Below are 16,305 nucleotides of genomic sequence, written 5' to 3'. Positions count from 1 at the left end.
TTGCCTCTTCCTTATCTTGATTGATGGCTATACTTGACCTTTCATTAAGTCCTCAGGATAAGGGAAGGACAGCATTTCCTGCTTTTGTCTCATTTTATCTCCTTCAAAGAACACAAACCGCCTTCATCCTTTTCTTAAGATGCCGCCTTCTTGCTTTTCCTTTAGACTGTTGTCAGGGTCTTCTACAATAATCCTCCATTATGTTTCCTCACAAAACATTGCTGACAATTTTCCTCTTGTTTCCTTGTTACCAGTTGGACCTGGTTGAGCTCAGGGTTGCCTGGGATAGGATAGGAAGCTGGAGGGGCATTCAGGTTCTCTCATGTGAGTCTTCTCTTGTGCCACTGGTCCCCACTTTTTCTTGTAGTAGAGCAGCTGTGAAGTGTCATAGCAAAACTATTCTTGTCTTCATTTTTCTCTTTCATTGTATAATTTTAAAAGAGTATAATGGCAGTTTTCAGCCTTATAATTGCGCATTTGCTGTCAGCAATTCCCAAAGCATCAAAGTTGGTCATTGCATTGCTCTGCTGAGTAAGCCCTGAGCTGTAGAGTCAGTGTCTGTATGGATCAGAGGGAAATTTCTGAGTCTTAAACTACTAAATCACCTATTCTATGTAGAATTTCTTTTCATCTACCAGCTCTTCGAAAATAACAGCTTATTTTTTGAAAAAGCTGCCTGCCAACAGTGTTTCCTTGTGGTTTTTTTAAGTTATAAAGCTTGTTACCTTGAAAATGTACTTTTAAAAAAAGTGTACATTCTTCTCTCTCTTGTTGCCCCAACATTATATGTTATTATATATTGTCATAGTACAAATTCTGCTGGAAATCACTGTAGCAGTGTGTGGGTATAAAAGACTGGAAGAATCTAAAAGCTATTTATAATTTTTACCTGCCACAATTGTGTGATATTAAATCCTAGTCTCTACAGTGAGGATTAACTGCCTTTCAAAAGGTGATTTACTTATGACTGGCATGATTGAAATCCAGGAAGTAGCCACATTTATCCTGCTGGCTTGACCTTCACTTAGATTGCTTTCTCTGTGAAAGAATGATGCACAAGTGATGGCCCTCACTGTAACAGTGATGATATGGGAATTCTAACACTGCTCTGTGTTTCTTGTTATCTCAGTCAAGTACAACATAATACAAATGTGAATTACTGAAATACATTAGATAAATGCATGGAACCAGCCCATCTAAATTAAAAAGCCCTTCAGCAACATCTGGTAGCTCACAGCGAAAGTGAGAGTTACCATACCACTAAGCTACCAGATGTTGATGCTAACACGATGCTTGTTAGAATTCATGAGATGTCTGAGAGTAGTCTCAACAAAGATTAAAAAAAAAAAAAAAATCAAAATTGGTTTAGCTTTTTTGTTTGGTTTCAGCTTTAGCCATGATATTACATCGGCCTAATCCTCTTCTACCTCAAAAGTTACAGTACTCTTTTGATCAAAGAGGAGAAAAATGCCAGCACTTTGAATGTTTGTTTTTGGAAGGAAAGGCAGTGGGTAATCCAATGTTTTTGAAGGACAGCTGTAACTGAGTGCTCTGACTGCATAACATGCATGCAGAATTTACCTGAATACTTGGGGATTTTGTTAATGCCTGGCAATAATACGGTAATTGCTTTATATCAGACTTGTTCTTGCTTTGAGCAGTTCTCTGGGGACTGTAATCCGAGATGTTTGCTTTAGATTCCCTGTTACCTGTTGAAACAAAAAGGAGAAGGGCCAGCTAGTGAAAGTGCCCATTCCCCACAGCTTCCTGCGGCAAAAATACATCTGGAAGCTGTACCCACCAGAAACCCATGCACAAAACCACTTTTGAGCATGTTGCTGCACTAGAACTGGGTTTTTAAGTGGATTTGCTGGAGAGAATTTGGTAAGTGCATGGGCACAAAGCAAATAATGTAATAAAGTCACACTGGGTGGCATTTGATTGAGTGGGTCCATAATAATATAATTTGACTTTTCCTTGTAATAAAGCTGCGGTTGGAGAAAGCTTGGTCTCACGAATGTTTTCTTTTTAGTAGGATAGATGGGAGCAGAGTTCGGGTGTTTTTTTACTGTGATCTGTGCTTATGAATTGCTAGCAAGTAGAAAAATATATTCAGAGTAGGAAGCCTTTACTGCAGCAGCCAAGATGTGATATGGGTGAGGATGAATCAGTGTTGCAAACAGGCATTATTAAATTGTAGGAACTGGGGCTTTGGTTACACTGGCCCAGGCAACATCTGAGAGTTATACAGTTACAGTGTTTGTACATAACGAGGGAAAAGAATTGAAAACCCAATAGTTGTGGGGTTGTTTCTCTTTAAAAAAAAAGAAAGAAGAGGAGGCTGTAATGAGATTTTTTTTTTTAATATATATTGAAAGAGTTCAGTGAAGTAGAATTTGGACCAACCACAGGCTGTCCTCCTTATTATCCAGTTAACCAAATGTTCCCAGTAATTCATGCCAGCTGTTGACAATGTAGAAGCTAAGTAAGGAGCTGCATCCCCAACTCCAGGGGAAGATCTTGATTCACTTAATTACCAGAGTCTACAGAGTGGCCAGTGGTTAGAGTGTTCTTTATGGTGCATTTGGGTTTTAAGCTGTGTAACACTCTTTTCTAAAGGATGGTGAATATTACGAAAAGGTAACTGGTTTAACTGAACAGAGTTAGATTTTCCACCTCTTCTCAAAGTAAATGGAATCTACATCAAACTGTGGCCATCATTCTGTTGTGTTTTGATCATATCTATCTGTTGCATCATGTTTTTGCTCTAGGGAAAATGTGTGATCTGAAAGTGCCATTTCTTTCAATAATGATGTAAAAATCACTTACTTCCCTTCTCTTTCTTTATCCCGGCATTGGTACAAAAAGAAAAACTACTTGAATGAGAGCAGCTCTGGTATAACCCATTTTGTGCTATGATCCTGTGCTATTTTTTATGTTGTATGATGCACGTAAGCAAAAGAATATGACTGTTCTGCAATTGCCAGAAATAGTATAGCACGAAAAATATTTGCATGCACTTTTCTGTAGATTAGAGCACATACATTGTAATTTTTGCATACGCTTTATTTTTTTTAAAGATCTCTTTGACTTACCAGTTGCAACTGTAATTGTTGTTTCTGTGGTTTCTTGGCATATTAACGGATCCCTGAAGAATGGGAGGTGAAAGGAAACAAACCATCATTTTTATAACAATAGCTAAATGAACAACAACATACTAAATGTAGTCTTGGTCTTTAAGTCTTTTTTAATGTGTATTATACAGGATAGAAGGAAACAGGATGAGTGGCAAGTTCAATTAAGCATTTTTTTCTACTTACCATATGATTAACTTTTATGTTTTAGTCTTCCCCTAGTTAATTTCTTCCACTGCCTTGAACTTATATGCCTGAAGGAAAACCAGTTCGCCTATTTGTTTTTAATATTCAAAGCTTAATTTCTATTACTTCCTTCTAATTGTTGCTTGCCTCTTTATGTGCAGGAAATAATAGGTGAAATTACAGCCTAGACTTAACTATTTTTGCACCTGTTTTTGTAGGTCAAAACCATGGTTCTAGTGCTCAGTTATCCAGACAAATAATTTCAGTCAGAAAGTGATTCCAGCAAGTACCATTTCTCTGTTGTGTTACCCCTGTTTCAAGGGAAATTAATTGATAGGGAAAAAAAGAAGTAAATATTGAATTTTAATAGCATACATGACAAGGATCTCTTGAATTGTTCTGAGTAATGAAGTCAAGGAGAGTGTGAATGCATGTGGCACCTTTCATCATTTACAGACTATGTGGATTTTTAAATATCCTGGAGGTTTTAAAGGAAATTTTATTTTTGGACCTATTCTCTTTATCTGGAATAGTTGAGAAGCAAGTGTAGGTTGTGTCTACACAAAAGTATCTTTTTAAAGAGCAAACACTGTGTAATTCACCCCCTCAAAGGTTTTCAGCTTTGTTATGTATTTCAGAAGATAGTTACTAGTTCATTATGTTTTCGAGTTCTGGAAACTGCTTTGAGGTTTATTGAATTGTTACTGTGCTCTTTACAAAAGTCAGTGAGAGATCACTGTTAAGAAGAAATGTGACAATCTTTCCTGTCACAGTGAAAAGTATCTCTTTATCCAGGGTTTGGGTGGGACTCTCTAATTTACCAAAGGGGAATAAATTGCTTAGTAATTTGTGTATCTTTAAAAAGTGGTTGCTTCTTGAGCCCTCATATGCAGTGAAGTGCCCATAAAGGTAGCAGCACAGAAAATGTGATTTTCCATGTAATAGCATTGTCAGCCTTTTTGAGGCCACAGAGATCTTATTGCATCTGGTATGCTATTGCTTTCTCTATCAAGCCCATCAAAGTGCTGTGATCCAGCAATGATTTGCCTTTCAGATCCCACTGTTCTTATATTCCAGCAAACATGAGGAACCTTAAAAGGATGGTCTGAAAGACTTGGTCATAGCATTCATTGCCTGCAAGAGCCTCTGATGGTGCTGTGCCTGCTGCTAAAGACAAAGTTAGAAAGGATACGAGTAAGGAGAGAAAAGCATAATGTTACTTGTACTGTGAGGTAATGTGTTTATTGGATGTATTTTGAGATTACTGTCCAAAACTCTTAGGTTTAGGAATCCTACCTCGGAACATCAGGAAGTGAAAACTGCTTATTTGATAATATCAGTCTTAGCTCTGAGGTTTCCCAGAACTGTTTGGAAGCTCACTTTAATTTAGGAAATCATAGGTATGTATACATCAGAATAAAGGCATATAAAATTTGATCTTAACAGAAATTGAGTCTTCATATGTTTTAGATGCAGTTGCCCAGATCTACAGTATTTGCATTTAATAAAGCCAGAGTATTTGGGCAATCTTTAAATCCTACTAACAAATGTAGTGCCTTGCCATTTACAAGGGTCACCAGTTTAATTCCATAAACCAAATGAACTTTGCTAAAATCTTTCTGTCTTAGAATACATGAAAAAAGTTTTCCTAGGCTGATTTAATGTAAAGCATATGCATGTGGTGTTTGAAGTAGACATAAAAGAATTATACCCTGCTTATTGCTTTGTTTGCTATCCTTTTAAAACAGTAACAGTAAAATGAGTAAAGAGTTGGATTTGTACATCACAGTGTTGTGACCTTTTTGCCCGGAATGTATTTGGAAATGATACAATAGCAGCAACCCTAAATTCACCCTGAAAATACCATGCAGTCTTCCATCTTCATGTGATAAGATTTTAGGCTCTAGGTGCCAAAGTGTATTAACTGCACAAGGCTCCAGCTCAGTGGGGTGCATAAGCGTATGGCTTACCCCATACGTGGGCTGAAAATGGGTGTTTTCACAGTGAGGCTGACCTTGATTGAGGGCTGAACTAGTTAATTTTTCTCCCTCTGTTTCCTAGTTATGTAGCTTGAAAGGTTAAGTGAGACTGCATTTTTAAAAGTTGAAGAGCAGTGCAGACCAAATTACAAATACAAAAGTTTTGCAAGGGCCAACCATTTCCTTGGTGGGCTCTCAAATAGGCATGTCAAGCAAACTGGAGAATCTCTATTTCTGAAATGCATTGTATCTGCCTTGGGTGAAGAGCTGAATCTAGTTTTGTCAGTTTTCAAAGCTGTCATTCCAGAGAGTCTACATAATTCAAACCAGACACATTCTATCTAATACCACACAGATTTGTAGTGTACTGTGTTAATGTTAAAATTATCCAAGTACAGTATAATATATCTCCATGGATTTGCTATTGGCATTCTTGTCTTAGCAGAGCGTGCCATTAGTGACCATTTAGTTTTTATTGCAGTAGGGAGTACAGATAATTTTAAAGAAGCCAATGTGAAAGCATCTGTCAGAACTGCTGAAGATGAATACATGCAACAATGACTTCAATTATTTACTAGATTGTGACAACACTGCAACAGTGTATTACCTTTGAGTATTACTTTCAGTCCAGTGTGTTACAATGTATCTGTTGCAAAATACAGTACAGATTTTACAGTGACTGAATGACTGAACTGTCAGCCAAGTATTTCTTAATTGTGGCTAAGTGCTTGGAAAGAACATTGAGCATGATGCAAATAAAGGGGTATCTTCTTTTCAAGCTTTTCAGCCAATAATAGTTTTGTGGTGCCACAATTTAAATACTTTTATCAGAAAGTAATTGCAAAAGCATGCAAATGTCTTATTTCCTTCATAAACCTTTGAAAATAACCCTCCTGGGTCTTTTCCCTTTCGCTGTCGGCTCTGAATGGCACCCCAGGGAGTTGACATCTCTTATCAGAAATGAGCAGCCAGGCAAGGGGCAGTCAGCATATTGAGAGGCCATAATAGTGTGCTGGTCAAGGGCAGCAGACAGGTACTGAAAGGTCTCTTGTTGTGTTAAACAAATGCTATTTCCTTCCTGCCTAAGTGAGAGCTAATTTTTTTTGTAAGCTTCTCTTTTGGCAAAAAACACAATAAGGATATATAAGGCAACCTTTGCAGTGAGAGATTAGCATTAGACTATCATAAATCCACAGATTAAAAGTGCTATGGTCAATGAGAACAGGCATTGTAAGATTAAATAAAAGGACTAATTGAAAGTGGTGTCCCATGGTAGACAGAGGATTGACACAATATTGTGTAGATATAACTATGGACTAAGTAGAAAGTGGAAGAATAAAATGCACGAGACTTTTTTCAAAGGTTATAGTTCTGATTGTACTACGCTGGTGACTGAGCCATTTTTGTGTGTTGTGGGAGTAGGAGAAGGCTTTTCTGTGATCTTTAAAATATTGAGAATTTATTGGCGAGACCAGTAAGATTTTAGATTATTTTTAATAATCCTTTATTATAATCTTTTAATTAAGAAATCAGAGATCTGATGTATAGATGTGATTCTAAAAAATAAAATCATTGGCAGAAGATTAATCAAATGTATCCTGACTCCCTTAGATATATATTTTCAGTCTGCATTGTTGAATATTATTTAGTACTGTGTTATTAGGGCTTTCTGCCTTCATATCTAGCAAACTCTCTATTCTCTCACCTTTGTATAAACTCTGTTGAACTTTCCTGTCTGGTTTCAGGTGATCTGGCAAATGTCAGAATTGATTTTACTGAAGTTGCATGCAGGTGTATTGGTAGATTAAAACATCCCTGTCCTGATTTCCCTTGTGAGGGATAGTACCTGTTTGGTTATTTGCTCTGTTCTGTTTAACCACTGAGTCTGGACAGCAGGTGAAAAGATTTCCTCTTGGACAACTTCTGTCTGCTACCTTCTGGTCCAGGAGAGAGGCAGGAGATCTTTGTATTCCCCAAACAATTGAGAGAGGTTGGGAGCTACCTAGAATGCTGGATGGTGCAACCAGGAGGGAGCTTGGAGCAGAAGCTGAGACTGGCAAACTGCTCTAAATATTAGAAAACAATCATCACTAGGCTGCAGAGATGTGCATATCAGGAGGGGGACTGTCCAGGGCATGCTGCAGCTGTAGAAGCCATTGAAAGCTGACAGACTAAAATTTAGCAAAGCTGAAGGAAGGACCTGCCCAACAGGTCCTTCACCTGCCCAAAGTGAACACTGGAGACTGATTCTTGAAGTGTTGAGTTGTTTTTCAGTTTTGTGTTGGAGTTTTTTGGATGTGGGGTGTTTGTTTTGTTTTGAACTTCAACCTATGTCTCTGTTGAGTAAGTTCTATTAATACTTAAGAGTGTTCCTGTTGCAATGTATGCATCTTAAAGGGAAGAAATGAGCAAGAATTTGGGCAAAGGGGGCAAGAGATCTGTGTGGATGAATAGAGAGCTCCTGTCATTACTCAAACATAAGCAGGAAATACACAGGAGATGGAAGCAGGGTTAGGTCACTTGGAATGAATATAGAGAGGTTGTCAGAGTAAGTAAAAACGAGATAAGGAAGGCCATGGCCCATCTGGAATGAAATCTGGCCAAGGATGTCAAGGACAACAAGAAAGGCTTCTTCAAATACATCCATACCAAAAGGAAAACCAAGGATAATATGGGGCCCTTACTAAACATAGCAGGGAGCCTGGTAACAGAGGATGCAGAGAAGGCAGAGTTACCAAACACTTTTTTTACACTGGGCTTCACTGACATGGCCAGCCCTCAGGAATCTCTGACCTGGGAGACAAAGGTAAAGGAATGTTGGAAAGAAGAATTTCCCTTGGTCAAGGAGGATTGGGTTAGAGAACACCTGGGCAAATCTGACATCCACAAGTTCACAGTCCCTGATGGGGTCCATCCATGAATGCTGAGAGAGCTGTCGAGGCTATTCACAATCATCTTTGAAAGGTTGTGGTGATCAGGAGAGGTGCCCAAGGACTGGAAGAAAGCAAAATGTAACCCCAGTTTTCAAAAAGAGCAAGAAAGAGGATTCAGGGAACTCTGTCCACATGGATGAAAGTAAGGTAATGAGGAGCAGTGAGCATTATTCATCAGTGACTTGGATGAAGGGGCAGATGGCTCCTCAGCAGGTTTGCTGGGAGGAGTGGCTGATCCCCCTGAGTGCTGTGCAGCCCTTCAGAAGGACCCTGGCAGGTTGGAGACATGGCAGGGAGGAGCCTTTTGAAATTCAGCAGAGGCAAATGCAGGGTTCCACACCTGGAGAGACACAACCCCATGCACCAGCACAGACTGGGAATTGACCTGCTGGAGCAGCTCTGTGGAAAAGGAGCTGGGGGTCCTGGTGGACAATAAGCCCTTCCTGAGCCAGCAGTGCTCCTGTGGCCCAGAAAGCCAATGGGATCCTGGGGTGCAGTAGGAAGGGGGAGCCAGCAGATCAAGGGAGGTGATGCTACCCCTCTGCTCAGCCCTGGAGAGGAACATTTGGGGTGCTGTGTCCAGTTCTGGACTCCTCAACACAGGAGAGACATGGAGCTCCTGGAGTAAGTCCAGAGGATAACGACAAAGATGATTAAGGAACTGGAGCATCTCTATTATGAGGAAAGGCTGAGGGAGCTCAAGGCTGTGGAATCTCCCTCACTGGAGATACTCAAGAACTACCTGGACACAATCCTGTGCCATGTGCTCCCAGATGACCCTGCTTGAGCAGGGGGATTGGGCCCAATCACCCACTCTGCTCCCTTCCAACCTTACCCACTGTGGGGCTGCATGAAAAGTACAGGCCAGGCCATCTCAAAGCTCTGACCATCCCGAGGCATCACCACTTGGCTATCTGGACTTTGATTTATATGAAGACTTCTTGTTTATCCTACTACAATTGAGTTACTTTCCTATATCTGCAGAAGGAAATAGCATCAGTGATACACTATCATTTAATTCCTGCTGCGGTATGATACATTTATTATGGAAAATACATGATGTAGTTGTTGATTGGGTAATTTATAACATAAAGCTGTAAGTTTTTTCCAGGCTAGAAGCGTATTTGTGTTGCAGCTCATTTCATTCATTCTGTGTTTGAGTGAGTTCAGATTCTAGGATGATCTTGAGGTAAGAAGTGTTTCTAATAGAATTCAAGGTTTAGTGTGTTGGAGAGGGTTTCCTTTACCAGACCATAATTCAGCTGATGGTGGTTGCTATATTGTGAAGTATTGATGTCTTGGGATAATGTTTTAGCAAAGTCAGGGAAATAGAAGCAGTAGGAATCCAGCTCCGTGAGTCACTATCAGCATTTAATATTCATACCTGCATATTCTAGGAACAGGGGCCATCATTCATTAAATTAGTTGCCCAAATGAAGCAGTTAATTGATGAGCTGTTAACTTAAGGATGGCTAGAGCTCTTTTTTGTCATCAGTGAAAAGGTGTTGCTTGGGAAGAGCATTATGATCAGGATAATAATTTGAAAATATTCAGCAAGTATAGGATGAAATCAAGCTTCTAGGTTTTGTTCATCCCTTTTTCTCCTCTGGTTTTCCTCCTTTCTTTTGCTTCTCACATCCTCCCATAAATAAGTTTTCAATCTTACATTTGCAATAAATAGTCTCGAGGTTGTAGACTGACTACCAGGCATTTACTATCAGTTGCCATACAATGAGTAGCAGAGGAAAATTTTAAGGGAGTAAGGACAGAGTTTGCTTGCCTTAGAGTGAATTTATCACTGAACTGTATATATGCATCTCCTTTCCTTTAACCCATCCCTGTGAAATCTTTGAATTGACATTCAGCCTCCTTCATGGGTAACAAATTTTTGATAGTACTGTTAGACAAAGCTAAACATTATTTTTAAATCAGCTTTTGCTGGATCTTTGGATAAAGCTGAATATAAATAATTAAAAGAAGAGAAGTTTAGGACTATTGGACTATGTTGAACAAGAAACTTGTGAAGGACTTTAAAAAATATTAGTGTTCTCCAGGAACAGGTAAAAGCAGCTTAAATTAAATTTACTGAAGTTTTTATTTGATTAAGTTATCTGTTTGTTAGAGAATTGTAGTAGGGAAAATGTAGACCAATGTTACAGATTCCAAATTAGGTACTAAGGAAAACATAGGGAATAAAATGCTGACAAAAATTTTCTGTACTTGTGTGGGGTTCTGCTGTACACATCCAGACATGCATGGAGTGGTGTGGTAGGGCTCTTAACAACGGCTAATGCACAGCATAATTATGTTAAAGGAAGTTCTGGGAAATATAGAACATTGAGCAACTCTGTTGGGTGCACAGCTTTCTGTGAAGTCCAAGCTTGTACTGAGGTAGCACTGTAAAGCCATTTGTGACTGCTCTGGTTAAGACAGGCATGAGCACCAGGAGCTTTTATGTCTTGTGGTAACAGCTTCCTCACTGCTTTTCTCACCGTGTGGGGAAAGACAAAACCACAGTATTGACATAGAGAAGGGGCAAGTCTGGTGCAGATGTATTGGATTAAAGTGGAAGAATATCAGAAGCACACAGGAACTGCTTACCTAGGGGACCAGGAAAGTAATGCCAGGTCCTGTCCTAAAGGCAGGAGTCGTCACGTCTGGGACCCTGAGAATTTCTCTGTCCAGATCTTGACAGGGCTTGACAGGATGTGCCAATTGAGTAGAGTTCTGATCTAAGAGTTCTGAATCATCTGATGAGAATATGTGCAAATTGAAAAACCAAAAGGTTGGGCAGAAAATGTTTCCTCTAAAACCTTGAGAAAGTTAAACACAAAATGGTTATATTAGGAGGCCAGTAGTAGTGTGGTTTTTTCCTTATACTGGTTCTTCTGAAGTCGGAGGAGGAGTGTTTACAAGCTATCATTCTATATTGTTCACAGTTGTTACAAATGTATGGATTTTGGGGGGTTATGTTCAGGATGTCTATATCCAAAGCTAAGAAGTAAAACTGACAGATGTGTAACTGAGAATTCTATGCTTTTGGTGAACAAAAACAGAAGCAGAAACAACGCAGGTAGTGGAGATGAATGCTGTTATCAAGACAACTGTCAATGTTCGTGCTGTGTCATTTTTATATTTGGCAGTTAGGCAAATTTTATTGACTTTAATATCATGCAGTCACATTCCAGGAAAAATTTAAACATAGTGCATATTGGGATTGAGATTGATAGTCCTAGTTTCCTGGCTGTGATTCCTCTCTAGCCAGTGGTTGCTTATGAACAGTGAAAGGGCACATGAAATAAATGAAAGTATACTTAAGGCTACTGTTTCTTCAGGGTATTAATTTCTGCACTTAGTTCTGGGGTCATACTTTTGTTGATCAGACAGCACGATACCTGAATGCACAGGTGTGCTCTGGCTGCTGAGCAAACACCTGTACTGCTGGAACCTTTGCTGACAACTGCATTGATACTGCATGTACTGCAGCTTAGGCCCTGAATTGATCCCTCATTAGGTAAGAGGAGGACTGGCCCAGCTACTACACTCCTCCTTGCACGTGGCCTCTACTTGATAATTTAATGTAAGATTTTGACACCCTGGAGGACAGCAGCCAGTCATCTTTCAGCTTGTAATTGTGCTTCCTTTTCATAGTTTATTTCCTGTTAATTTTTTAATATTACTGTTCCAAAGAATAGAAGAAGTGCAAATGACAAAAAATAAAAGCTAATTAATTGTCTTAGAGTTACATGGAGAAGGAAAAGTGGAATAAAATCAATTGTGTTGCATAAAGTATTTTCCACTAACACCTTCCATGAACACTTTATTCCATATAGGTCTGCTTGTCCTCATTTTATTTTTGAGGTGTACCAAAAATTTGATTTTGTTTAATTTTATGATTCTAACCTGCTTGAAAAAAGACAACCAACTACACTACCTTCCCCCCTGCTCAGCGACAGACAGCCCTACAACACTGCAGATAAAATGTACAGTAAAAGAAAGTTCTTTCTGATTTTCCATAGCTGTGGATGCTTGACTTGGCAGTCTTGTAAACAGCACTCTAATCTAGAGAAAATCTTGGGATTAACCTATACCAGAAAGCAAAAAAGAACAATCAAACCTCTATGGAATAAAAGCATGTACAAATGGAGTTAGTGCAGAATAAGTTACTCTGCTTTCAATTCTCACCTTCGCTTTTGTTACACCAGCTTTCCTCTGCAGACAGGTTTAAGGGAAGGACAATTTTTTAAGGATGAAACTCGATTTTCAAAGGGGAATGGGATTTAACAGTACAACTATCATTATAGTTTGTGAGCTGCATGTAAAGATGTTGAGAGTTTTATGGCTTACATTTTTAATGCAGCTGTGTATAAATGTCTTTCCTACATTCTGCTGCAATATCACTTTTATATCATGTGGAACTAAGCTATTTTACTTTCTGTTTAAGCATATTCCCAGGTATCATTAAAAATAACATTTTAAGCCAGATCTTGTGACAAAATGTCAGCTAAATGCACTGTTGATTATAAGGCTGTTTTTTCAAGCTACTTTCTGGAAAAGAGGACTATTTCTTGTCATACAAATCTGTGGATACAACTCATGCCAACTTTTCACCCCTATTTTCATCCTTGTTTTCTCCAACAGAAAGGAGAGCCAAACTGCAGTATTTTTTCTCCAGAAACCACTGAGCAGCTGACCTTTGAGATTCCTCTGAATGATTCTGGCTCTGCTGGACTTGGTGTGAGCTTGAAAGGCAACAAATCTCGGGAGACAGGAGCTGATCTTGGGATTTTCATCAAATCAGTTATTCACGGAGGTGCTGCTTTTAAGGTATGGAAGAAGCACATCAGGAGATGATTGTGTTAGAGTTCTGTCTGTTAGAACACTTGCTGAGTGCTGAATCTCACTTGAAAAGTGTTCTAGGAACGAATACCTTTGTTGCTCATTCCTTTGGGTGAACTACAAATCTGACATTTTGTCCCATGGTTTCTGGGGTTGTTTGTGGTAGGGTTTGCAAAAATGAAAGTGAAATGGTGCAAACCTTAGGGAACATTTGGATGCTGCAGGAAATGGGGAAGGGGAAGAAGGATAAGGATGGGCGGGTATGAATGGAGGCTGCCTTCCAGCTTCCCCACAGCCTACAGATAGGGAAAGTTTGATAGGCTCAGTGACAAAGAAGCTGATAGCTACACTGTTCCTGTAAATAAAAAACTCTCATGATTTTCTTCTTTTTTATTCAAAATACTTTTTTATCACTGTACTAAAAATGTGTCTTAGCTGAGCTTGACATCAGTTGTGCAGAAGTTATCAGTTGTTCCAGAGGTGGATTGAAATGGTAATATTAAATTGGTAAATGACAGTATTATGAGTTGTTCTGTTCCCTCTAAACACTGTACAAAGACTGTTGTATATTTTATGATGAAAAAGGATTTGAATTATTTTCTAATCTTTAGAAAATCTGTTGGCTGCTTTTTTTCCCCCCAAATAAAACTTGGAAAAGGTGACTTCTTTGAATTGGAAACAAATTACTTAATCTTTCAGGGCTAGTAGGTTTAACACTGGTAGAACCATCATGTAATTTTTGTCTTTTATCTCAGCAACTCCTTGCAGTTCTCTTTTCTGTAAAATTACCTTTTAATTCAGCGTTATGTAAATTGCTCTACTGACACCAGCCTGCTGAGTAAGACAATTCACAGCATTAAAACTTTAATGATCATCTATTTACAGCAGCTAGTAAATAGTAATAATCAAGGTTTTAGCTTTCATGAGAATGTTTAATAGTACCCTGCTTCTGTTATTTGCCTGTCCTAGTCTCACGGTTATTTCAAAGCTTGGCTTTTCATCTGCTTGGTGTATACCAGAAGTGAGTTCACACATGTTTGGCCAAATTAGGGCTGGATAAACTCAATTTATGTGCATGTCTGCTGCAGAGTACTACTCATTTTACTGTGGAAATGAGGCTGCCCTCTGTTTTCCCAGCTCTGTGTCCCTGAGTAATTGTCCACACCAGTTGCAGTGACAGTGTATTGCCACGGATAAACTCCTTGTTTTGAATAGCCAAGCTGTGGAGCCATATTCTGTCAGTATCAGTGGGCTGGCTGCCTGACTCCTCACATCACAAACACCTTTTCTACCTCTGTATGTTTGCTACTCTGTTCCCCCACAGTGACTCACTCCAGAGCAGTTCATTTTGGCTTGAGATGTTTGCAGACTACTAGAGCAGGACTTCTGTGCTCACTCCTGACCAGACAGGCAAAGTTAGTCACGATGACTGGAAGATTATTTTGTCTTGTGATAGCCTGTGGTCCTGTGACCCATTCTCTGTTCTACCTCATTGTAACCCTTCACCAGTTAGACCTGGGTTGTGGTAATAGATCTGAGGGGAGGCTCCAGAGCACTTGAGACAGTAGCTGAGGCTCTGGCTTCAAGCAGAACTGTTTCCTATGTGTTGTGTGCAAGTGCTCACAGAATGCAGTCATTTTGGCAGTGTTTTAATACTCACAGCCTACTGTTGTGCAATGCATGGAGAACAGCTGTCTTTCTTCTGTCTAATGACCTTTATGTAGAACACAACCTAATCAGGGGGTATTAACAATTAATAAAATTTCTTGTATCAAGTTAAAAGTGTGCACATATTTGTGCATAAATATTTAAAGATGTCCTATTGTCCTTATTTTAAATCTCTTCTTGGAGCGAGTTTTGAAATAAAAATCTTTTCTTTCCAGCTGGTAGTTGTCCAGAGTGTTTTCCCATGCTATTCATTGTTACTCTCTGAAATGGATTATTATGGATTAAGACATGTGCATTTGCTTTTCAGTGTACAGTGTTTTCTTGGGAAACTGTCACAGGAGGAAATCGTAATACTCACTGACATGAGAATTCTCTCACTATTTTTCACTTCTACGTTTAGAATTTGAAATTATTTCGATTTTGGTGTCTCATGCTAATATAAGTGGGAACTTTATCCCCTTGTCTATACAGTCACTGCTTGTTCTCAGAAGACTACATGTAATACATAGAATTTCAACACATTTGTTTCACTGATAAAGTAAATGCTCAGTCCTTCTAATGCTGTATAAAGGTTTTGATACATTAAATTTCCTTTACCCATGTATTTTTTTAGAATGAAGAGTAAACTATAAGGTGCAGACCATCTTGCTTGGTTACTGACACTTGTTATTGGCTCAAACCAGGGTCTGAAGAAAAGCAAACATTTTTAAGTTTTTTGATACATTAGCACAATTATCTAGCTCTAATGTATTAGTGGCATTGCAAAGTGCAGTAACAGATATTAAAAAAAAAAAAAAACCATAATGGAAGAATTAAAGACTTAAATTTATCTTTTATGATTTTTTCTTTTGTCCTAGCCAAAGGTTTTAAAAAATGTCAATGTGTATAGCATCATACATGCTACAGTAAGATGCAATCCTATTTACTGCTCTACCTATAAAATCAAAACAAAAATGCTTTAAAAGGTCTAAGTTTGTTTTCAAACACTGTATGCTACAGGAATAAAACCAGCTGCTTTTGCTGATTGAACCATTATGTCCCTTCTTAACCTCTGTTTGCAATTTTTGAAGTATCTATGTTTTATCCCTAAGATAAAGAGGTTACTGGAATACTTGATATTTGTAATTATGCAGAGCTTTTCATGTGAAAAAAACCCTAACATTTGACTGAGTTTAAATACATTGTCTTTCTCCCATAATTTTGGGGATTTCAGCCTTGTTCACCTCAAGACATCTTGGCTTTTCACTTATGATGCATTCCTGAGGATCAGATACCTGCAGTCCACTGCAGCTGAAATGAAACAGAGTCATTACTGGAAATAATGGAATATTTTCTGTGTGCGCATTTGTTCAACTCAAACATGGTGTAGTTTGAAAGTCCTTGGTCCTTCTGAGTGCTGTTGCAGTAAAGATTGCTCATTGTGTATAATCGATGGGGAAATTGGACAATTCCAATAAATGCCATCAGGAAATTTCTGACAGAAATGTCATTGGTGTTATAAGGGAAATAGCTTATTGTGCGTTGATAAAAAACATAAGTCCTTGAAGATCATGGCATTATGTCTTC

General features: G+C 38.7%; 1 protein-coding gene across 7 annotated transcripts in view; it reads left to right on the top strand.

The window, feature by feature from the left end:
• Window positions 1-16,305, top strand: part of PARD3B (par-3 family cell polarity regulator beta) — a 398,314-nt gene that overhangs the window by 189,586 nt on the left and 192,423 nt on the right. For all 7 annotated transcript variants that reach the window (XM_085066249.1, XM_085066251.1, XM_085066248.1 and 4 more), the window contains one exon: window positions 12,874-13,059. In XM_085066249.1, coding sequence (XP_084922375.1) covers window positions 12,874-13,059 — 186 coding nt within the window. The remainder of the gene's footprint in view (window positions 1-12,873; window positions 13,060-16,305) is intronic.

Source organism: Lichenostomus cassidix, chromosome 7 (assembly GCF_008360975.1).
Source record: "Lichenostomus cassidix isolate B80296 chromosome 7, HeHo_3.0, whole genome shotgun sequence".
Classification (NCBI taxonomy): domain Eukaryota; kingdom Metazoa; phylum Chordata; class Aves; order Passeriformes; family Meliphagidae; genus Lichenostomus; species Lichenostomus cassidix.
Note: the sequence above shows the minus strand (reverse complement) of the source record. Positions and strands in the feature narration are given on the sequence as shown.